The sequence below is a fragment of the Opisthocomus hoazin genome, chromosome 2 (assembly GCF_030867145.1).
Source record: "Opisthocomus hoazin isolate bOpiHoa1 chromosome 2, bOpiHoa1.hap1, whole genome shotgun sequence".
Classification (NCBI taxonomy): domain Eukaryota; kingdom Metazoa; phylum Chordata; class Aves; order Opisthocomiformes; family Opisthocomidae; genus Opisthocomus; species Opisthocomus hoazin.
The window spans coordinates 92,348,849-92,374,446 of NC_134415.1; the positions used below are offsets into that span (position 1 = coordinate 92,348,849).

The window sequence follows — 25,598 nt, forward strand, 5'->3', positions numbered from 1 at the left end:
TACTATTTCATCTCACTGCAGCTCATTCTCTCCATGCTTAAGTATTCTCTCAACAATGCCTATGAGAATATTTCTGTGGAATAGAACTCGATAACTTGTACATATTTAAAGTCAAAATAAAATATTATAAACAGAAAGCAACTGAAAATTCATGTCTTCTCTCTTACTCTTATGAAAAAGTGATGAAGAAATTGTCTGAAAAGGTAAGGCATGTAGATATTAAGTGCTTAATATATAACCACCTGTCTATCTAGGATATACACACCCATGTGGCAGAAAACTTTCTTGACTAAGTTGACTAGATAGCAATGACAACCTCTAAATAAATGGGAAAACTGAGCTTCTATACTAAGGCAGTTAAGAGAACAAGCTGCAGAATTAAAAAAAGCCCAAATGTAACTGCCACAGATTTTTCTTAGTTTTCTCTCTGTGGCCGGCTTCACTGTCTGAGTCAAAACTAGTTTGTTTCTTTTACAGCTTGTAAAACAGGAGGACAAAGCAGAAAAAGAAAAGAGATGGGAAAGAAGAGTCAGCAAAACAGGTTTGACCTTGCTCTCTGCTATAAACCAAGTATTATCAGCCAGCATCCTGAAAAAAAAATCTTCTGTACTTGAATATGCCTTTAGGTCAGAATTTTCAGTACATTGTATCAATGAACAAGATGGGGGTGGACTGGATAAGAGAACACACAAAGAGAGACAGCTGCTAGAGAAGAAGGCAGAAAGAAACAATGATTTTGAAGTCTTTCAAAATACAGGAAATGGTTTTAGAAGACATACGCAATTTGTATTATGTAGAGCTGTTTTTTTATGTCCATAAAAAATTTTAAAGCAAAAACAAGTCAATTATCCCCATCATAAAAAATGGCCACTCTCCATTCTACTGTAGCAGTGATGCAGAAGAAAAAGATCAATTGGAGTAAATCCACTTTACATGGTTAGTTTTCTCAGACAGAAAAGCTTAATCACACTGATTAAACTAGAAAGATGGACAGATTTAAAAGGAATACCACAGCCTATTAACAAATGCCTAAATGTTGCTAAAAGCACACCGCATTTTATATAGAAGGTACATGCAAAACTGTATCTCATTCAGGCCTCTACACTTGGATAATTTCTGAATCATCTGCCATGGAAGGCAGAAGGGTAACAAGAGAAGGGTGAGAGAGTGCCAACGAGGTCCTTGCTGCACCGGAATTCTGGGGTCCCTTCCTCATCAGCAGAACAACAGATCTCATTATCTTCAGATAAAACTGAAAGTGCTAGCTCTGTGCTGGGTATCAGCTTTAAGTTATGATGAGCTAAATATTTTTGCGTCAGCTACTAATATTGGAATCCCCACCCTCATTCTCATATACAGCACCGCAATTCTGACCAAATATCAGAAAAATCCTGACCTTATCAATTTGCCTTAGTGATAAAATGTCTTCCTGGTTTCAAGATCAGACTCACAGCATCCTGAAAGACATCTGAATAACTACTGCGAGAGAAGGAGCACAGTTCTTTAGGACAGGTAATTCCAGCTCACTTAGCAAGGCTTTAAGAGTCAAACAGTATTACTGCCAATTTGCCTGTATTCCTGACTGCCAATGCACAGCAGAGATGTTCCCCTTGCCTAGAGGGGAGCAAGACCCTTCTTACTCAGACCTTCCGAGTACTATCTGATCAAATTTTTCCAACTCCCAAGGTGCAGAGGCATTCCATATCTACAGAAGTAGAAGAGAATTATCCAGTTCCATTTTATGAAAGAACAGACTCTAGCATGCTGGTGTCATAATCAAATATCTTCCATGTATGCTACATTCATTGTGGAAGAGGAGAGAGTGAGAGAAATATAATATTTGTTCTGATCATACTGTTATTCTAAACAGATTATCCCATGTCTTCATTTTTCCACTGAGAAAGTTTTAGAAGAGTAGGACACAATACCACAAAAAGACAGAAATTACACAGTCACACTGAACTGGCAAGTCAAAAGATAGAGATACAGCAACTTTGATCAGCCTCCATTTATGAAGATATATGCCACAACAAAACTTTGTATAGCTACCTGGACTAACATCTCCTTAGAGAAGGCATTGAAATAGTAAGTGGCGTGCTCCTCAGGATTGCTGTGTCTTGTACTTCTGGGTCCTATGAGGGCACCATTGTTATCAAAACCTTCAAGCAAACAAAAGACAAGGCAAGTAAGTATCTGTCTCTTAATAGGACATTTTCCCAATTTCTTTAAACTAGAAATCAACACACTAGCACTGATAACTTACCAAGATGAAGTCCAAGTAATGTTGGCAAGAGAAAGATGATTTTATAGAGTTTAATACAGGAAACTAAGTGATAGTTCCATGCAAGCAGTTTGCACACAAATCACAAATTTTACTTTTATTCAGTATTATTAACCAAAATACTTCTTGTACAAAAGAAATAAATGTTCACAAACACTGCACAAACCACATAGTCGCAGAGTATCTTCCAAAAAACCTGTCCCACAAAAATATTTCAATATTAATACAATTATGAGAACACAAAATTCAGTATTTTAAATATAGAGATGATCACCGAAACATGTTGACATGACTAAGGCACTCAGAGAGGATATCAGTTGTATTACACAAAATCCATTTTGTTATTCAAAATTACATGAAGAAGATAGATCTGTGTTTTGTAAGCTTGTATCTTTTCTTTTACCAAGTCAATATTTTGTTCTACAAAAAATTGCCTCCATCAATATTGCTGCAACATTTTACAATGCTCTTATTTTCACCCCTTCTATGCTGTTGTGTTCCAACTGCCATTTACACTCTATAATGCCTGTTTCCATTTTTTTCCTTTTTATGTTTTTAGGGAGACAGAAGTTGCCTTTCAGTGTCTATTCACATGGGCCTGGTGCACCAGGCTCTACCCCTGAATGTGGCCCATAATTGCTGCTATAGAAAAATGTACCAATAACTTCTACAACAGGAAAGAGTTCCAGTATGACATTCTTCATCTTTAATGTGCATAGAGAGAGACAGTGCCTTTCTTCCTTATGATACAAATAAAGTATTTCATTTTTCCAAGAATCTTGCTCCACAATATGGCAAAATACTGCTATTGAACATATGATCCTTCCTTCATTTGTAGTGAGCAATGAAATGAAATACAAACCTACCTAGAAGCCATGCATAAAGCCTTCGGTTAAGTGACATGTCCCTGCGCAGTACTACATGAAGGGCTGCTGACAAAATTCTGATCATGTCTGGACGCGTTGCCTGAAGAAGTTAGAAACAAGATTAAATTTAACTAGGAAAAGTAACATTTCTTCTATGCTACCAGCTTAATGTGCAATAAAACATAGTTAATTTCATGCTCTGACATTTCTGAATTCAGAACAGTACAAGAAAACATAATCTTGCTTTTAATAAACATAAATATGATTATTATTTGGAACAGACACTTTGTAATAGCACGCACCTTTATGAACAGCAAAAATACTTGATTCCATTAACAGCCCATTTTTGTTACAAGACATTTCATTTTGTTTATTAGGCAAAAGCCTTGGAAGCAAATTCAACTAAAATCCAGTGTTTAAAACAACAATCACTAAAGAATTTTAAACACCTTTCAATCTCTTAGTACATTAATGTTTGTTTAAGTCTTAATATTAAAAAAAATGTTGTATTGATAATTGCATCTTGTATTGATAATTCTGGCACCTAAACATAGACATGCCAAATATTCCTACAGTAACTGATAAATGTGAGCAAACCACTTCCACAAGTATGAACACAGTTCTTCTTACAGGAAAGTGTAGGTTTTCCATGATTTCTAACAAGGTGAGAATCAACCTTGTACAAGTTTTCCTCCAGGAGTGAAATAAACCATGGATCATTTAAAAAAAGGAAGTGACTAACAATAAATGCAGTACAAAAAAAATTACCTAGAAGTTGTAAGGTCTATCTCCAACTACTGCTAGGGCTAACTACTCACCCAGAATCAGTAATAATTTTCAATTCTCTGGTGTTCTGAATCAGTTATGCCAAGAGGATGAACTTTTATTGGTTTTGAACACTGAGAACTGGAAACTTGCACATGAACGCATAATTTGTTTTGTTATCAAATTAAGAGTAAATTGAAACTTTCTGCATAGACTAAACATCATCATTTATATTGGGTTTGCATATACAGAAGTTAACGTTCACGTCATTGTTAACACACCAAATTAAAAAGAAGGGCAGAGATCACAACATGAGAATAGCCAAACTTATCAGAGAAACTCTTACATGTGACTCTTGTTTAAGCTTGGAGAAAATCATTAACAAAGATTGACTAAATATTGCTACTGACTTAAGAAGTGGAGTACATTTAGGAATTTGCCAGTTCATCTCTCATGTTAATAACCTACCTGGCTCATGTGGAAAGGAAAACAAAAAAGGATAAGGTCCAATGTGCTCCTCTGTACTAAAACGCTGGTGTCTTGCACTGATGTGCTTACTGCTTCCACCTGAAGTAATGGCAGACCACGCAAAACAGTTATTTATTTGTATTATTTTAAGATGGCAGATATAAGAGAACACTCACAAAATAAGAACAGTTGCTTATACACAATAATATGTACAAAATGAAGTTGTAATAAAATTTTGAGTGATGAAACAAGATAAAACAGGAAAGTCTAAAGTTTCACCACTGAGGAAACATATAATCAACATAAATTCCCTGAACTACACAAACATTAAGCTTTTGCTTTTTTGTATTACCAATGAATATCTTAAGTTTAGAAGACAAAAGTAATACTCTTTATATTTTTCAAAAAAATACAGCAAAACTTTGAACTGAAGTGTGTCATGAATTGAAAGTTTTATACAAAACCTAAGCAGTTCTGAAACATTAACTCAGCTTTACAACACTTACATCATGCATAAAAACATCAGTTTAGCTGGAGTTATAATCAATAAATGTGCTTTTTTATCCCTTCAAAAGCCATGTTCACAGATAGAGAAGGCATCTAAACTCCCCCAAAGTATATTATTATATAAATAAGCAACACCAATATCTTCATTGTTCCAAGAAAACATTACCATCAATTCAATGTCACTGCCAATTATGTAGAGTTGATCCTCCATTGAAAGCTTCCTGTTCAAATGGGAGAGCACATAGGTGATCCCAGGCAAACGCACTGCAGGGCTCGTGAGGAGGCTACCCCAGAGAGCGCTGTAGAAAGCCGACTGATCCACAGCCGAGGCAACCTTCTCCAACAGCGTGTTCGTTCTGCAGTAAAATAAAGTCAGCTGAACTAAGGCATGTATCACAGGCCTTACCCCTGTCCCCAATTTTAATAAACATAAAAATAAAGTCTTACAGGAAGGTCAAAACTTTCTTTTGAGATGCCAAGAGAAGCCCCAATTATACACTGAACCTTATAATGCAGACTGAATGGAGTGATCCAACTAGTAAGCCTGTAGGCCACGCTGGCATGCAAAATGCTTCTGCCTGCCCGTAGCTTCTCCTTATGTTCAAAGAGCCAAATGACTTCCTCATCTGCTACTTACAGCCAAGTGTTGATACAGAGGTTTCAGAGAGACAGCAGGAAAGCAGAGCTACTGAAGAAAAGAATCAAGCAAATGGCCTTTGCCCTCTCATTCCCTGCACTGAACACTTCTGGCAATAACAGGGCATAAAAATATCACAATTCTATGAGCACAAGCAATTCCTTCCCCATCCTCATTACTCCCCACTCATGTGACAGCACCCTATGGCTGGCCCCAGGAGGCAAGCTGAGTAGCCCTTGTGACCTGCTGTAGTGACACCAACTACACTGTGTGTGTCTACCTATGCAGAAACAGAAAAAGACAATGTTAAACTGCTCTGTCTCATGACATAACAAGTCATGAAAACTCCAGTTTCTGAAGTTAGAAATATCAAGAATATGTAAGCATGTGAATGATTCCAAGAACCCAAAACCTTAGAGTGTAACTTTATCCTTGAATATGTTAAGATTCTACCCCAGCACACACCAGACACTATGGTAAAGATAACTCAGCCGGGGCTTAGGCTTGCTGGATAAGAAGAGCTATTACCTCCCAGGCCACTCTGCCAGAAACAGAGTAATAGCCTATAAAAATAGGTGGATCATTGCTGGCTCTTACACAGGTGGTTTAATGACAATTTAGATATCATAACAACTAAATCTTAATGATGGAAGCTTTGTTTGCTATCTTAAATTCAGTTAAGGTGTGTATTTTAGACCAGGAACAATACGGCAGTACTACCTTAAGAGGAAACCTATGGAAAAAGAAACAAGGAGCATGTTCCTAACATGTTACATATCTCAAACTGTAACAAGAATCATAGAACCACAGAATCATTTAGGTTGGAAAAAAACATTAAGATCAAGTACAATCATAAACCTAACACTGTCAAGTCTGCCACTAAACAGTGTCCCAAAGCACCATATCTCCAGGTCTTTTCAATACCTCCAGGGATGGTGACTCAACCTCTTCCCTGGGCAGCCTGTTCCAGTACTTGACAACCCTTTTGGTGAAGAAATTTTTCCTATATCCAGTCTAAACCTCTCCTGGCACATTTTCTCTTGTCCTAGCGCTTCTTACTTGGGAGAAGAGATTGACATATAACACTACGTCTACTTAATGTCAATTCCCTTTTAGTAACAGGAACAACTAACAGTTAATTTATCATAATTAATGTTAAGAATCTTCTACCACACTATTCCATTGCAATTAATATGACTGGATGAAATTAAATACCACCTATCTTCAAAAAAAACCAAACACATACAAGTATTTAATGAAAAGTTGCAGGAAGAAAAAAAACAACACACAAATTGAGCATATAATTTTATTAACATATCTATCCTTACCTTTCATAATACTCGGACCCCTCCTCTAACCCAGGTAGAATCCCAGTTAACAGACCTTGCAGTCCTGGTTTCAATGTTTTCCCCAAAGGGAGGTAATAAATCTCATACAGACTTAATAATGTTGGCTTGACAGACATAGCGGCATTGGCAAGGAGTGGAAATAGTCCAGAACTGTGAAAAATAAAATTCATCTTTTTTTAGGAAGCTGCTCATGTGAGACAATTTCTTCTATATCTTAAGACTGTTACAGACATGTCCAGTGTAGCTATAAGTATTAGGTTTTTATCGTAGAATTTTGCACAGACATAGACCACCACATAACATGACTGCCTTCCAGACTGACAGGTTGGTATGTGAATATTAATATTATGAGCTTTATCAGTATTGTGATAGCAAGCACTGAAGGCCCAGAGATGACTGTCTTTCACCAGTAAAACAAACAGGGTAAATCAGAAGCATTTTTGCTAGACAAAATGTTAATTTTGCCCATGCTGAACTACATCACAATGGAAAATGTATTTTAAAATATATTGTCTTTGCACTTATTACGAAAAAACAAAAACGGATGAGAACATTTCAGGAAATTTACAGACAAACTTTTTTGTAAGAAAAGAAAAATAAAGAAGTTTTTACTTCACCGAGTAACCTAAAGATATATTTTAAGACATTTATACTGTTAGTTAGCAAAAAAGTACATATTTACTTCAGGAATTCAGTCTGAAAACAGATTCTCAAACTAACAATAAAACTGCTGTTCATGATGTAGCATTTAAAGAACTGAAAACATTGGAAGCATGTTTTTAGTTTACTGCGAATGTACATGTAAGTTCATAAAAGTCACAAACGTGATCAGCTAAGGAGAAGTTACCTACATATTAAAAACTTTTTTGCTATTGCTACTAAATATCCTAAATTACATTAACTGCAATTTTCAAAATCACTGACGACTCGGATCAGAAGACCCCTGGCACATGAAGAAGAAAATGAAAGAACAGTAAAAAAATGTAAGTTTGAGACAAAGGTCTTAAAATATACACCTACAAATCTACTATTAAAAACAAAATAATCTTTGTGGATACAATGTCATCCATGTTACAGGAAAAAGGAAAAAAACCTCCCAGAGTACAAAAATGGTTTCGAAAATTACTTTTTCCTTTGTCTATCTAGAAGTAGTACTGTTTTGCCATTGTCAATTGGTTTCTTTTTTCTGTAGAAAATGTCTTTTTGTTCAATAACTACCCCACAGTCTTTCTTTGTAAGGCTACTACTCATCCTTCAAGATCTGATGTTCAGACATTGCCATTCTGCTTTCATGAAACATACTGGAATCTTTGATAACGCCTTAATCTGAATGTCTGTCTTCTCCCAAGCACCAGTAACATTGGCTTTCAGTTACATTACATGAGGTAGCATTTTCCACTATCCTAGAACTTATTGTTAACAAGATATTGCAGCTACTGAATCACCGCACAAGCAAAAAACACGAGCTATGAGTTCACAGGATCTTTAAAAACATGTGGAAACACATAACTGAGACAGTCGTCGTTGTCCCCCCCAATGTAACTATGTATCAACATCTTGACAATGCAAGACAGAATAGCTGATGTTAAGGCATACAATTTATCTGCAAGCATTAATACACACCTTTGCTACCTAAACAGAAGTCTATTTTATTCCACTGTTTCTCAGACTGATGAAATTTTAACCTCCAGGGAGAGTGAAAGATTAAGAACCATGTATGACAGTGTGTATACACAGTCATACATATGCACATATCCCCTGTGCACTGTATAATAAATAGCTTAATTTCTTGCTTACCCCACCCAACCAAAAACCTACTGGAGGTTTAGGAATCAGTATATTTTCATTACACTTTCTTTTCAAGATTATACTTCCTTTTCATTCTCATCAGTTCTAGAGACAGTGAAAAAAATTTTGTACTTGCCACTCATTCTAACAAAACAGACCATCTTTCTGTTCTGTTGATTTGATTGCTTGGAAGAGAAAGGTTCTTGCAACAAACTATACTCACATTATTTTCAAACACTACTTAAATTACAACAGAAAAACCATAAAGTGAATACACCGAAATAAGCTTTAACTCTTCAATTTCTGTACATATGATACATACACGCACAAAACTTTGTTTATTTCAACGAAGAAATAATAAATTCCAGATTTTCTAGCACTAATGTTGGTTCCTAACAAAACTTTAGGTGATCTGTTTATCTTCTGACACAATATTCAGGAGAAGAGTACTACACACGCACCAGTAACATGACGGAAAGAAACTGATTGATTCTAGCTATATAACAAAGTAATATTGTTAATATAAAATGCAGGAGGCCAAAGCATCTCAATTATGCATTTGGAATGGAGCTGTTTAAATTACTGTACCTGTAGAGGAAAAGATCTTTCGCCAGACGCTTAGGTCCAATGATTTTGAAAATGATCTCATATGTTTCAAGTGCCTTCCGATGAACCCCTCCCGGCAAAGCTGGATGCAGACATTGTGCTAAGCGCTTGCCTATAGTCAGCTTTTTCGGTACTACCTGGTACTTTGCATTGTTCTGTAGTACCTGATAAATCAGAACATTAACAGCATAAAATAAGTTAAATTTTATAAATCAGTTCCTGAACATGGTCAGTAAGTCACAACACATACCTAGGCTACAACATAAGAAAAAAAAACCAAAACAACCCCCTTTCAAAATGTACCATGAAGCTTTTTCTTTGCAATGCCTTTCATTTGTATACTTGCTATAGATGGAATTGTCAAGGCATTTAAAACTTCACCTGCAATGGGCTCCTTACTTACAGCTTGACCATTTCATTTTACTCATCCTTTCAAGGAAAAAAAATACAATCTCCATTTGTTAAAATCAACTGCCAGTAGCTCAAATACAACTGTTAAACTGTGGGCAATGAGTTTGGCGTAACTTTAAGAAACCATCAGAGTGAGACAACATACAAAACTTTACCGCTACCTGAAACTATATAACCCCTTCAGGACTGGAACAGAGAGTTGTATTTACAACTTTAGACATCTTTCCCAATATCACAGCCTTCACTTTGTATACATGTTCAGCAAGAACTGTTACAACCCAAAAAATGAAAGAAATGGGAGTTTATACAAAGATTTTATGCCATTGGCATTGCCAACTGCACTGTCACCCTTCGTTTTCCACAAAGTTTAAAGGGTAGCATGCAAATACTTCAGACCTGTAATTTTCTGTGCCAAACACAAAGCTTCACACTGGTAAAATGTGTGTGTGTGTATGTGTGTGTGTAAAGGGAACTCTGACCCTGACTTGAGATCCGTAGAAACACACATAGGACTGATTAGAACAAGACTTTTACGGATATCAGGATTTGTATTCATTTGGAAACTGCTATTAAAGATCATGACAACATTACATGTTCAACCTATTAACTGTTAAAACGAAACAGAATGATAATATTATCTGGTCAATGAATGATTTGAGCCCCATTTTATAACTCATGCCTCAAATATTGCTGATATTTATACTGGCTACTATTTTTCACGCTATTTCAATAACATTGAATGACATTAGAAGTAAATGTTAGTAATAAAAAACATGTATTTATTTCCACTAGAAATGTAAATAACTTTTCCCTTTACTTACAGTTACAAAGGGTTCAATTGTGACTCTCAGAAAGGCATTTGCTTGATTTATTTGCTCTTTGCACACACCCAATATTTGGCTCAGATTGCTAAACTATTTGCAAGAACATTAGACTGCTAGAACCTTGCACTTCCGTATTTTTTTACACCAGTATCCTTTGTCAGTTCCTGAATCTCTTCCAAGAGCTCCTGCCAGGCATACCTTATTTAGCTTTCCCAGTGCCGATATCAAGTCTGCCCATTCACTGGAATATTCAAAGTTCTTCAGTGCTTTGTCAACAGCTGCTACATAGTTTCTGTACTTGGAATCAGTCAGTAGCTCCAGCTCCTCCGTGTTCATCCTCCCACGGTGTCCCCACTAGAGACTAGCTTGCAATTCATGTACGGACATTACCTGTTCAAGATAAAAAAATAAAAAAACCCTGAAACCATTGTTTCCAGAGATATATTATTAAAACAAATTTCTGTAAAGAGCACTACACTGTCCTCAAAGGCATTATAAAACATCAGTCTGAAATAAGTTTACAGCAAATCCCAAACAACAGCTAACATACTGCACACAAATATTTTAACACACATCCAAAAGAGTATATTTGTAATCAAGTCCAACCAACAGCCACACAAAACACCTCCCCACAGAGCAAACAAAAAGGCCTAAAATATTAATGTCCTACCCCTCCCAAAAAGCACTGTTTATTCTAAACAATGCAACAAAGGGATTTTTTGTTTCCTTTTTCTCCTCCTTTGGGCCCATTGCCAAAACCCCTCACCTTTCCACAAATCAGCCCTTCCGAAAATAGAAGGCACCAATCTTTCTGAAGCACTTCCAGGCAGAAGACAAGAATGAAGGACATGTACAAGAGTCACGCACTATTCAAGACTACTTTCATGCATCGACACTTCCTTTTGCAAGACCTGGTATTCTAATTCAGCAACACAACTCTACATTGTTTTTATATTATTATCATCCAGGCACAACAGAAGTATTTGTTTAGTAGCTTTCTGTAATCAGAGGCTTTTGCAATTTGCTCTATGTATTTTTATCACATGGTAGTCTACACTAAGTAATTAAGATACTCTAGTTCCAAAAACGCTAGCTCATACTTTTATAGGCCATACAATATTTTTTTCATGAAATTCCATCACTATTAAAAAGAAATATGTTTTTAAAGCTACTTTAACCCCAAGCAATTACAACTCCTAACGGGAAAATCTACTGCAGCACATCTATGAAAAAGGCAGCTTTTATGCCCCTTTTCATTGGGGTCTTTTGGGAGTTCTCTCTGATACTCAGCTTCAGAAGAGACTTCACAGTCAGCATATGCTGCTCTCTTCTGTCTTGATTAAAGGAAAATGGGAAGCAAATTGTGTGCAGAAGTGCAGGCTGAAGCACAGTAGACCAAATAAACCACGGAACAGGTATAAAGAAGCTGTATTCATCAGACCGTCTACCAGGTACGATAAATAGAGTCACTCTGAAAACAGCGGCTTCAGTGAGCCCTCCCGAAACGACTGGAGAACACGTCTCGTTGGTCGCTATTCCCAGCGAGCAGCAACATGACAAAACAGCAGGACTGTCTGAAATGAAAAATGCCTATGAAATAATAGAGCAGAATGATTAGAAGAAACAAAAAGTGACATTCTGATTTCTGGTGGTTCCACAGTTGACTGAGATAATAAAAACACTTAGAGTTCTGCTCAGGAAAAAGTTTAAGTGCTTTTAGACCAATCAGAAATGATTAACAATTCAACGTGTATTACTTCATGCAATAAACACCCTCCAGTTGTGCAAGATGCACCAAAAACATGAAGACTTTCCTGCCTTTTATCATACATGACCAATTTAAAAAGTTTTACATGGACACATAAAAATCTTCATTTAATTTGTACTATATCCATCCCTCCCTTCAAACAGTGTTCTCCCCACATGGCTATGAGGCTGCTATTTAATAAATTCATCAACAGTTCTCATAAGGAGTCATCACTGCCCAAACAACATCAAATCCTAGGACTGGTCACCCAGTATTTTCAGCTACCTGAAGGCCAACTACATGCCGTGTTCTTGAAACAACACCAAAACCTACAAACTATTATTAGTACCGTTTTACCTTTTTAGCACTCCAAAGGTAAAATGAAGAAAGTTGTACTCTCTGTTTGGACATCTCCAAATCAAGACAGTAGTAAATCAGGCTCGAAATTTCATGATCATAATCTTGTCAAGTTTATCACAAAGTGCCCTGGCAGATTTTTGCTCCCTCCTTTTCGTTCCTTTAATTAGCAGGTGCTTCTGAAGATAAATCAATAAGAACACAGCTTTAATCCTCCTAAACTTCTTTTTATTTTTTTAGTGCTAGAAGAACTTTAATAAAGTGTTGCTTCGGTAAGAGACAGTAGACTGCCGCTCTGGGTCACGGAGAGGGACCTTCGAGAGCCCTCACCCCTAACCTTTCACGCGTGGGCACAAGCAAAGTGCCAGACAAGCCTCTCTTCTGCCATCATCCCATTTATCTTTTCTTCTACAGAATCATCAGAATTCCACACGAATCATTTCTTTATCCTTATTACTATCTTTCTCCTCATATTGCTCATCTCTTCGTTTCTCAGCATTATAAAGTTGCAAGAAAGAAGAAAAACAAGAAAGGGATGGACAAAGGGAAGAAAAAGAGATGGGATAGCAGGAGTGAATAAAAAGGCCAAGAATTACAAACTGTTTGCACTCTCGATTCTGACGCCAGACTAATAATGACAGATCGTCTCCAAGGCAGAACAGAAATGCAAAAACCACTACTTCAAAATCATATTCTGGGTGCCAAATTGACAGATTTTTGCAATACCCCACTGGCATAAAGCATTTAGATCTCACTTTTTATTTCAAAAAAGCATTTCATTTGGTTTCATTTTATAATAACCATGTTTCTTTGGATTAAGTCCAGAAAAAGATCAGGCTTGCTTTGAAAATGCTGTAGAATGCCAACAGATTTCTCAAAGAGACAGCTCAACAACCACCAATGTCTGATCTCCAAAAGTAAAATAAAGTATTAACACTAAAAAAGAAGAAAGAACAAACATACAAAAGCAGCAAAATTCTCATTTCTCCAAGCACAAAGGATAATGAAAGAATTTGACACAGCGAATAATGCTTTCTGTGCAAAGAAAGCATCAGTATCGCTTTTTAAATTCAACTAAAGCATAAATGCAACCATTCATGGGTGAGTGGAAAACAGGGCTCTGTCTTCCTCAAGTGTTTGAAAAATCTGAAAGCTAAGAGACTGGACTGATTCAGGATTATCAAAGGTTAGACAAATCCAGCAGGAACACAGGGTTAAACAGGTAGTTTTTTTCAGACTTACTAACTGATCGGAATATTCTCTTCCTTTTAAAAACAAAAAACATTAACAACTTTGACTGAATAACCTATCCTTTGGGACAAGTCTGTCACACACTGGCTGATACTAATGACCTTGCTCTAGTTATGTGATTGACATTTACATTTATCTATATGTTAGCAGTGTATTTAATCATTATGAAGTTTTGTATAGAGAAGACAAAACATACTCTGTTTTCTTACTATTCTATGGTTATGGTCTCATTTTTCTTCAAAAAAAAATTAATCTTTTTATATAGTTTGAAGTTACAGGGAGAGAAAGAATTTCTTAAATATTTTTTCCCCACAGTGAAGAGTCTCTATTTTAAACATATCTTCCAAAGCATATTGGTAGCCATAACAATCCTGGGATGCAGAGAAGATACTATGTAAATATTATGTATTATTTTTATAAACCTGGCACTATTCCAAGGTCATTGAAACTAGACGAATGCCCATTTTTATTAGCTCTCATACATACAAACAGATTTGTCCTACGAGGTTAGTTTTTGTTTAGCCTGAAGATATTACAAAATATAGCTTTTAATCTTTTCTTGTTGCTATCATGTGTTCTTACTGACATTTTTCTGTTCTCTTTGTCTAGAACAGAACTGCAGATTTAACAACATTTAATTTTACTGCACTGTTATTTCCATACAGTGTCAAAGCTTGGTAACATCTACTTCCTTGTCAGTATCAGACACTTATTCTTTCATGGTTTATTACTTTGAAAAATGAGACAAACAACAAAATTTGATAGATCAAAATCATTGAAAAAATAGAAGTTTCTGCCACACCATCAAACAGCTGAAAGGATAGACCGTTTGTCTTGCCATTCCACGATCACCATTTAGCACGAAAGCCAGCTTTCCTTGGAATGTTCTTTGTTTATTTCTCTTTTTAAACAAAGGTATGAAGAGCACAATCCTTTGCTTTTGCTGTTTTATTCTGTTCTGGCACATCCAATGAGATGAGAAAAGCTTCTCAGACTGAAGGTTCAACCACTCTCATGAGTCTGGACGTAAGTAATCACCGACCTGTTAGATGATCATGTCGTTGCTTTTTAATGGATGACAAAAAGCAAATGGGGGTGTCTGAGCACAAGGCTTATTATCAATGAGGAAGAAACCACCTAAGAAGTGCTATACAGTTTCAAACTATTTCATAAAACTGTATTTAAATCACAAATGATTGCAGAAGTAAGTCTCGACACTTTCTACCTTCCACTTCACCTTCTCACAGGGATTAAAAAGCAGACACAGCACAACTCCGGATATACCTGGATGCCTCTAAAGTCTTCATGTACGACTTTGACAAGGCAAGCAGTTACCTGGGGCTGTGAATCTCCCTTTGCTGGTGGTTGTGTATAGCGTGTTCACAGAGCAGCCTTCAATTCCCTTCATCAATGGGGTGGTGTTAGTTTTCCTGTGAGTCGTGTTAAGATGATACTGCTACAGCTGTGTTTTCCACAGCAAATGCTCATCCTTCACAACTCATGTACCTAAAAGCCTGCTGTCTCACATCAATACAAACTATTAACCTGTTTAAGAGGCTCTAAATGGTTTTCACTGAAGCTAAAGAAACTTGATTGAGAAGAACAACAGCTTCATCAACACTTTTTCAATAAAAGTAGCTTTCATCTAGATTCTGTCTCAATTTAATCACAAGGTTATAAGACTTCCCAGCGATTCATAAGCTCTCCAGTATCTGAGTACCCCAAAGCTCCTCTTCAGGTTTGATTTGCTACTGTTCCAATCTTAACATTTTTAAAGTCTCACAGAATTGCTCTATTTCTCTGCTTCACTCCAATCTGCAATACTGAAATGGTCACTTTCTGGTACATGTCAAGGGGCTGATCACTGTGGAGCACAGATCTGTGTACATTATGGCACCTCAAGAATTCTCAAGATTTGTCCCAAGTACTGTAAGAAACTGAGCTCACAAACTTGCTCCCTTTGAATTCCTCAGAGTTTCAGCTTTGCAATATTTCAAAGCTTTTCTAAAATTGTTTACTGTTTCAAGCGTGGCTATGGGACGTACGGTAAAAGAATTAATAGACAATTATAAAGTGAGTGAGAAAAAAATCAAATTTCACAGTACTCAGCTATTGCTTTTTAAGCTGTGTACAGTGCCCACATACCAAGCTGGTAACTGCAGAAACACATTTTTTATTGAAATAGACTTAATACAAACACAGATTTGAATACATGGAAAACAGAAGCCATGCCATTTGGTAATTTATTATGCTTTGCTTCCACTCCAAAGCATTTAAAAAGCATGAATAGCAAAATAAATACTGCAAATCCCAGGCTAGTCTCTTAAGATAAAAATGAAATGTTGAAAATATATATATTGTTCTATCAAAGATAAAGATTTTCCAATTACAGCTAATTACTCAATTTCTAAATTGACTTTCTACAGAGTCGTCTTCTTTCAGCATTTTTCAAAGAGGCATCTCTAATGTCTTATGCAGAATAAGAACCATTTGAGCTTGTTATTTAGGCCAACTGCTATTCAATACAGTAATGAAAGATCCAAAGCCCCCCATATTACCCAAATAAACAACAACAACACAAAACAGATTATATAAATAATTATAATTTGCCATGATCTCCTTAGTATCCTGCAACAATATAGAGCACTTTAAGATTTAATATTGTGATTAATAACTTCCCAGTACACTTTTCTACCCAGTCAAAATTCACAAGTGAAAACAGCTTATTACATTTTGCCACAGAAAAAAATGACATTGCTTGAGGTCTTCAAATTCCTTTCCAAGACAAATTAAATCGGGATAACAATCTCTGCATTACCCATACTGGCAACTTCTAAATCAACACAAGATGTTTTCCTGAAAGTGATTCTCATTCAAACAAGAATTAAATGAGAGAAAACCTATGGTTTGTGCTACAGAAGTTAGATTAGGTATCCAGCTGGATGCACTCCCTCCTGGCTTTAGAATCTACAAAACATGTTTATTATTACACAAAAGCCAAACTGTCAGCAAAAAGAAACTAAGTACACGTTTTCTTCTCTTGCATATACACTAAGTCACAGAAGAAAGATTATTAGAATAAAACTTTAAGTCTACCACTGAGCACAGTCTGATGAAAATACATAAGGTACGTAAAACATTCTTTCTGCTATTGCTGTTTTATGGTATCCCAAAGTCTGACTTACACCAGACATAAGTTCATAAAGAGCAACAAGTTACAAGCTTAAAAATTCATAAGGAACATACAAGTCTTCTCAGTAATCAACTTCTCTGTTCACTGTTTAAGAAAACAAATTTATAATTATGAACAACCTCTAAGTGAAGGTATTTGCTTTAGAACATAATTATTCAGACTTAAACTATCAGACCTATGTCTGTCTGTTTACTGCAGGGGAAAAGAAAGTGACCAAAGACTTCTCACTCTCATTGGTGAATACACATCTCTTCCAACTGCCTCTTTAAAACAGAGTTTAGGGTGACATTTTAATCCCTCTACTCATTTCTATTTTATTACAGCTTTTCAGTACATAATAGCTGAACTACAAAACAGTTTTGATTTTGATTCCAGACTCGTCAACAGAACAGTACCGATTCTTTTTCTTCCTGCCCTTGTGCACTGTGCTTGCATATTACTCAGGACTGTCTTGCTGTTTGCGGCAAAGTATGAGGAAATAATCTGCCCTGTTCACTACAGGGATCTCCAAGTACTGCTGTAGTAAAGCAATAAAAGGTTTCCTCCGTTAAAATAATCTTTGATTTAATGCCAAACAATTATTTTAACTACATCTAACAGTTAAAAATTAATTCAAAAAATCTGAATAAAGCAAACTACATACATGTTAGCCAACGAAAGCAGTGTAGTGGCATACAACAGATGCTCAAGTGACAATGTGATACTCAGTATAACAGACATCATCTTTTCTAGAGTTAAGTTCTCTTGCATTACACAAATGCTGGAATCTTACACTCAAGCTTCTGCTTTTAAAATGTTGTATTCTTCTTGAGATCAAATCAAACATTCAGATTTCACAGATCTGAACCTCTGTCACTCAGGTCACTCACTAAACGAAAGATGATAATTTGCACCTTCTTCTTTGTAACTCAGGTCAACCATTAACTGAAAATATTTTCTTCTTCCTCAAATAATATTTCCCCATGTTTTTCTTCCTTTCTAGCAACAAATGATTCCTGAGTTATCTTTCTACTACATTATAACTTAATCAATATGCATTTCTCATCTAAAAATCAACAAAATTCCAGATATCCATGCTTCTTATTTTAAATTATGCAAAATATCCAACAAGTCTTATCAAAAAACAGATGGCAATTTAAGTCAGAATAACACAACAGAGAAAGCAAGGAGGAAATGTTTCCCTGAATTTGTGGTTATCCTTCAATGCTCACTTACAAATACTTTTCTTGTCCCCTTCTTCCCTTTGTTGACCACTGTATTTGAACAACCAATATTTCAACCTTGATCTTGAGCTGATCGCTGTTTCCCTCTTGTTCAACTACATATTTGAAGGAAAGAAAAACAAAACAAAAAAACCACCTAGAATTTAACCTGCACCCTTTTGACATGTTTGCAGACGGTTTCCTCCTTAAACTTCATCTCAGCTCACAGTTGCCATCTTCATACCCAATTTAAGTTGCAGCAGCAATGCATCCGTCAAAGAAATGTAAATGATCTGTGTAAAGGTATTTTAAAAATAATCCTCATTTCAGTCATCAGACTGATATCCCAACAATCCCAAATGCAGAATGTAACATTTAAGATTTTTTTTTTTTAATATATGAAATGTAACCTCCGGGAGTCAACCAAACACTTTAACAATGCCAAGCCAAGCAGAAACAGGAAACCCTTACTCAGAAATTAAGTATAACATTGTGTCTAGTGTATCATCCACTGTTCCCTGGACCAAAACAAACTGTTGCCATGCTGAAAAAGGTTGGCCTGTGTCCTGGGTTGGTAGGGCCTTTTTCAGCTATCCACAATGAAATCTGCAACATCCCCTGTCTTCGTAAAAAAATCCACAAACGCATATTAGAAATAAGGCTGTTTGGATTACTCTAAACAGAATATGGAAGGTACTTGTCCGACACAGCTAAAATCCATGGTAACGACTCAAGTTTAGTGGGTTGGAAAAAACTTCAGCAAAGTGAAACGAGCATGTTCTGGTGTGAGCACAACTGCACCCTCCCCGCGGTTCCCAGGCCACCCATCGGTGCCGTAAGCTTTGTGCTCTCCCCATCCCAGAGTGCAGCTGCCCAGCTCTCGCACGCACTGACAATGTTCTGGGCTACTGCCCTCTCTGTTGTGCAATGATTGATACATAAGCACATGGTTTCAAACAGTTACCTTCTCTCCAGGTGTCTGAGCACAGTAACAAGACGAATTTTCGAAAATAAACTGCAATTTATTTTCACTTCTACATGTTCCAGCCTCATGCCTTCAAACGGTCATTATACCGTCTCTCAGAAGAATTCCTTTTGACCTAGCCAGCTTTCCTCTTACGGTCTTTTCCAAGTATTTGCTGACAGAAAACTTATCTTGAGATATTCTTTTTTGCTTATTTTTTACTCTCAGCAAACTAGTAAATCCAATTAATTTAGTAACACAGTTAAAATTAAAAAAAATAAATAAACAAACAAAAAAGCCATAGCAAACGTAACAATGAAAACCAACTCAAACTGGCAAGACTACTTTTCAACCTAGATTTATTTGTACTTTGTTTTGAAGGAGAGTTTGCCAACTGCCGGATACTTTTCAGCTTGGTAGACGAAAAAAGGACTTACATGAATTTCACTGTCTTACATTATGCTTGCAGCACTCTGCTAAGAGAGAAGCCTTGCTTCCAGGGTAATGCTGTGCCTTCACATTGTGGCATCTCTTCAAATAATCTGATACACATTTTAACACAGAATCTACCAACTTAAACAAACAAAAAGTGGTGGCCTGATATTTTAAAGTTATTGTGAGCAAAGAATAAAGGAATAAATTTGAAGATTTAGACAAACTTTTTTTCATCCATACTCATCATTCTAATACTATGTAGTTTCGGGTGAGCTTAACGTTCTGTCTCCAAACCACCCTGATACTTCTTTTCACAAAAACATGTCAGAAGTTCTCATAACCTTATCATTGCCTTACTCAGGTAACCTTTTAATACAAGGTATTTGGGCAAGACTTTGTCCAACTTCCTTTTTTATTATACCCTGAGGTCCTAAGATACTACCAATTCATTCATTTCAAATTTCAACTTATTTCTATCATTTTATTCTGATTTTAATTTTGAAATAGTGTCCTATGCCATACATATACGTACGCATTATCTAGATTGTGATTATATTTCGCAATGCATCTGATTTCATATATTCTGTAGAGGGAATTTAAAGGAATTTTTAAAGTAGAATACTTTTCTGACTGTTCTGAAAATGGTGGCTGGACCAAAACTTGTTCTATTTCCTTATCCTCAGAAGTAAGCCAGGAAAGACATAAACACAACGTTAAGTTCCCTTCAATTTTTGCAAATGATACTGGAAACAAATTAGGAAAAGCACATTCCTAATTTGAATATTAAAGTACAAGCTTCTGATACAAACAGGGATGTGTTGACTAGTGAAATCATTTACTGAGTCTCTTTGGTGCTTTATTCTCATTTCTTGTTTCCGTTACTGGGGAAAAGTGGTTGATCCTGCAGTGTTTCTTCTCCCCAGGCCCTCAGAAGGGAAACATATTGCTTACTGTTTCTATTTAACATTCAAGTTTATTTTCAGGTACAAGTCAGGGCAATGCGATTATTAATTTGAAAGACAATTTATGTGCAGACAAATAAATTACTTCCATTTTTCTGTTTCATGCTTTAGCGGGTATCATTTAGTTTAGTCTCTTTTCTATCTTCTATTTTTCTCACAATTTTCAAAACAGGTTTTTTTGTAACGTACTTTATACCTCTTCTTTGTTCTCTTCTACACACTGCATATTTAATATAATACAGCTCCACCAAAATAACAAAGAAAAAAAAAAAATATGTAGAACGGTAATAACCATTTTCAGTCAGCCCAGCCCAAGCAGTCATTCCTAGATAAGCGGGAAGACAGTTAAGGTGGACAGCAGTAACTCTGGTCAAGAGAACTAAGCCAGTGATGAACACATGGAAGCATCCTCCCGGCACTCAAACAGAGAACAAAGGCAGAAGAACACAGGCTGAGCCCACTTGCACCAGACAGACTGCATTCTTACCTGTGTAGCTTGCTGTGGGTGTGATGCGTATTTCTAGTGGTCAGTGCAGCATGCCAGTATTTTTACACAAGAAAAGCACTACCAGTATAAACATGGCCTAACTTGTGAACATAACCATCCACTCAAACGCACAGCCACTCCACTAATGGAAGACGTAGGATAACTTGTCTTTGCAAGATGCTGTTTAAACATCTACTGTCACAGGCGCTACCAACAAGTTGGGAAAGTAAGACATTCCGTAAGTTAGAAATGCAGTCTCTCTTTCCCCATCTCTAATTTACAGGCTACGTAGTTTCTATAATTTCAACAAAAACAAACCCAGGAATTCTACTGTTGACGTTCTGCCTGCTTCCAAACTGACATTCCTCCACATGACATTCATCCATGTTGTATTAAAAATGACTGTACATCTTGGATAATCACAGTATTTAGACATTACACTATTATTAGACGTGCAAAAGGTCTACTGTATTTCAGCCTGTTTTTGAAGAGCTACCAATATTTCAAACATTAAAAAACCGGCAAATCTGACAGCCAGGCCAGCATAAGTATTAATATAGACCAGCATAAGTATTAATACAGACCGAGGCTTGGCAACAAAATGAAAGACTATGATCTTCAACCTTACCTTATGCCCCCTTACCTCCTGCAAGCATCTAGCCTATAGATAGAGTCTTCCCACCACTTTACACCCCTATAGCTGGAATTCAGCTAGCACATTATGCAGCTAACCTGAGAACCATCACACGCTCACTATTACCGCATATAGATACAAGATCCAGGAGCGCAAGGGTTCTTGCTAATCAGCAACGGAAACACAAGGGTTGAGTCACCCAGAACAAGCCCATCGAAACCTGCACCCTGTATCTAGCATATTCTAGGACACTTAAAGAGATAAATTGTTTAGGGTTCTCTGATTATTGTTACAGGTATGCAAATATTACTTCCCAAAAACATTTCACACCAGAAGCTGTCACACATCCATGCTTTTCATGAGGGCATCACAAAATTTAAGGCCATTCCTGCCTCAACAGATGTAATTTAACCCTGCGCTACACAAACCACGGCCAGCCATACGCCCCTCCCAAACACCCCAGCCCTGCAGCCGAGCCCGCCAGCCAGGAATCTGACCCAAAAGCAGCCCACAGCCTCTCAAGGTCAAAGCAGGACGGCTCCGGCAGCCCACGGCCCAGCTCGCTCGCAGGCGGGACGCGGTCCTCCGAGGCAGCCGCTCCGCGGAGGGCGAACTCGGGCCCCGCCAGCAGCGCCCGGTACCGGTGCCGGTGCGGGGAAGCGGGGGGAGAGGCTCTGCGGCCTCGAAACCCACCCGGGCCCGCTGGGCGCTGCGGGGGGCAGCACCGGCGGGCGGAGGGCAGACCGCCGAGCGGCAGCCGGGCCAGCCAGGCGCCACAGGTTAATGGATGCAGAGCAATTAACGGGCTGACCGCTCTTCCCCAGGCTCCTCGGCACCTGCCCCCCCCGGCCCCGGGGACAGCTCGGGCCCGGCTCGGCCCTCACCCTCCCCGGCGGTACCCGCGGCCCGGCCTGGGGAGGGGAGAGGAGAGCAGAGGGCCGGCTCGGCTGCAGGGGCGGACCCCGCTCGGCTGCGGCGCCCTCCCCAGCACAGGCGCGGCGACGGGGAAGGGAGGAGAGGAGCGGCCGCCGCCGCCGCGCCCCGCAGCCTACCCGCGCCGGGAGGAGGGGGGAGGAGGAGGCGGGGGAGGAGGAGGCGGGAGAGGAGGGGGCGCCGGGGCGAGCGGCGTTACCTGAGCGACCCGAGCCGGAAGAGCCCGACCGCCACCGGCACCCCCTCGCCGCCCTGACAGCTCCCGGCATGCACCGCGCCGCGCCCGGCCCCGCCCCGCCCCGTGCCGCGCCGCGCCGCGCCCCCTGGCGGCCGTGGTGCCGCGTACGGGGAGAACGGGCAAGTGGGCCCATGTGCACCAATGCAAATAAAAATAAGGGGCTTACATATATGTATATAGAATCATAGAGTCATAGAATGGTTTGGGTTGGAAGGGATCTTAAAGATCGTCTGGTTCCAACCTCCCTGCCACAGGCAGGGGCACCTTCCACCAGACCAGGTTGCTCAGAGCTCCATCCAACCTGGCCTTCACCAGCGAGGGGGCAGCCACAGCTTCTCTGGGCAACCTGTTCCAGTGTTTCACCACCCTCATGGTGAAGAATTTCTTCCTAATATCTAACCCAAGTCTGCCTTCTTTTAGTTTAAAGCTGTTCCCCCTTGCCCTGTCCCTACACACCCCTATGAAAAGTCCCTCTCCATCCTTCCTGTAGGCCCCTTCAGGTACTGGAATATACATATACATATGTATAGAATACAGGAATATACATATACATACATATATGTATATGTACATGTATTTATTTTGCCTAATCTTTATGTGGTTCACCAAATGTAGCATGGGTAAAAATGGACGGCGAGTGGTACTGTAGCAAATATTCTCAGTTGTATCAGCAGTATTTAGAGTTTTCTAAGATTTGCTGTGAGGAGTGTGCTTGAGCCCTGGTTGCACAGAGGGGCGTGGGGGGAGCTGGAAGGAGCTTTTTACCGCAAGAGCAAGTGCAGAGTGCAGTTCTCAGGGTGCAAGCTGACGGTGCCAAATCTGGCTCTCAAGTTTAAGCAGGTTTTATAACAGCAAACAGCTATTACGGTTATAAATGACTTAAGTCAGTGCAAAAAAACAAAAGCACATTCAGCTTATAAAATAAATGTTTTAGGCTTTGTCCGAAGACAAATATTTCTAAAAAATATTGCCAGGGGAAAATCTCATGATATTTCTAAATCTTCTACTTGGTGACTTATGTTAGCAGCCAACATTTTATGAAGTCTAATTTTAATATCCAGGCTTGGGATAACCATACAGAGGAAATGCGATTCCTTTTCTCTTTAAGCCATTCCAGGATTCAGTAGGTGAGAAACAGTTACTTTTTGGAAAGCTGACAATTCCCACGGGTTTTCTGAGGCATTGAGTATGACGCTACACGTCATGTATTTCCAATTAAAATGAGGCATTTACACTTATTTTTCTTTGAAGATGCTTACATATGCCCTGGGGATTTAATCCTTAGCTAGGGTTGGTGGTGCTCTTGGAGCTGTTTAGCAGTGGCGATGCTCACAGCAGGGATGGGACTTTCAGCGACCGACATCACGTGCTCCTGCGCTGGAAAGCGGTTGGATTTCTCAGCTTCCCTTTGGCTGAATTTAGTAGTGGCAGTTACAACTCGGAGCTCTCTGAAATTGTCTCATCAACTTTATGCGCAGTGGCAATAAAAAGAACAAAAAAACCAAAAAAACCCCATTGTATGTTATCGGGAAGAATACTGAGAACGAGGCAGCAGGAGTCGTTTGGCTGCTACATAAAGCGCTGGCGCAGGCTCGGGTTGATGACTGCATCGGCTCGTGCCTTTGCGGCTGAAGAAGGACGTGTAGGAGTTAGGGAAGGCACAGAGGAGGGACGGCGCCGCTGCCTCACAGCGAGAGCGATGACGGCTCGCACTGTTCGGTGCGGAGAGAGAAGGCAAAGGAGAGGATTGATCAAGATTTACAAAATCATGGAAGATAGAAAGTTGTTGTTAACCAGATCCCACAGCATGAGGAGGCATCTCATGAAAACAGCGGAAGGTCATTTTTGAGACATGTGAAGAACATGATTTTCTGCAAAGCAGATTGTGAACTTCTAGAATGTATTGCCACCACAGTTGCCACTGTCCCCAGCTGGGGACTTGGACACCATCCGTAGGTTCAAGGAGGCACTATTCATACTGATGGCAAACACATCCGTAAGCGGACACTGAAGGAAATAGGTGGGGATGTACCCTCCAGCATCCCTAACAGAATGAGAAATGCAGGGGAAGCACCGGGAAGCAACAACGCTAAGGAGCTCTTCCCAAATGGTATTTCCTGTTACTGACGCTGGAGTCAAAATGCTGGGCTGGATGCACACTGATGCTAGATGCCCTCGCTCTGCAGGACATTTACCTTCTTTTCTGTGTGCATTAGGTTTGCGTGGCAAGGTTTAGGTAGTGGGGGGGTCTATAGGAGAGGCTTCTGTGGGAAGCTGCTAGAAAATTCCCCCATGTCTGACAAAGCCAATGCCAGCTGGCTCTGTGACAGATCTGCTGCTGGCCAAGGCTGAGCCCATCAGCAACAGTGGTAGCGCCTCTGGGATAACATATTTAAGACGGGGGAAGAAAAATGCAGTCAAGGACAGGAGTGAGAATATGCAAGGGGAACAACTCTGCGGACACCAAGGTTGCTGAAGAAGGAGGGGGAGGAAGTGCTTCAGGTGCCAGAGCAGAGATTCCCCTGCAGCCTGTGGAGAAGACCATGGTGAGGCAGGCTGTGCCCCTGCAGCCTGTGGAGGTCCACGGTGGAGCAGATCTCCACCTGCAGCCCATGGAGGACCCCACGCTGGATCAGATGGATCCCTGAAGGAGGCTGTGACCCCACGGGGAGCCTGTGCTGGAGCAGGCTCCT

At 39.0% G+C, this 25,598-nt stretch overlaps 1 protein-coding gene across 6 annotated transcripts in view; it reads right to left on the bottom strand.

Moving 5' to 3' along the window:
* The window catches only part of DOP1A (DOP1 leucine zipper like protein A), a 77,078-nt gene extending 54,141 nt beyond the window's left edge, over positions 1–22,937 (bottom strand). For 4 of the 6 annotated variants that reach the window (XM_075414448.1, XM_075414444.1, XM_075414445.1 and 1 more), the window contains exons 1-8: positions 22,867–22,937; positions 10,701–10,892; positions 9,250–9,431; positions 6,853–7,023; positions 5,054–5,243; positions 4,381–4,479; positions 3,148–3,247; positions 2,050–2,159 (exon numbers count right to left, since the gene is read on the bottom strand). In XM_075414448.1, coding sequence (XP_075270563.1) covers positions 2,050–2,159; positions 3,148–3,247; positions 4,381–4,479; positions 5,054–5,243; positions 6,853–7,023; positions 9,250–9,431; positions 10,701–10,838 — 990 coding nt within the window. In that variant the 5' untranslated portion in view covers positions 10,839–10,892; positions 22,867–22,937. The remainder of the gene's footprint in view (positions 1–2,049; positions 2,160–3,147; positions 3,248–4,380; positions 4,480–5,053; positions 5,244–6,852; positions 7,024–9,249; positions 9,432–10,700; positions 10,893–22,866) is intronic. The other 2 variants (XM_075414447.1, XM_075414443.1) reach the window with 1 other exon arrangement.
* Between the last annotated feature and the right edge of the window lie 2,661 nt (positions 22,938–25,598).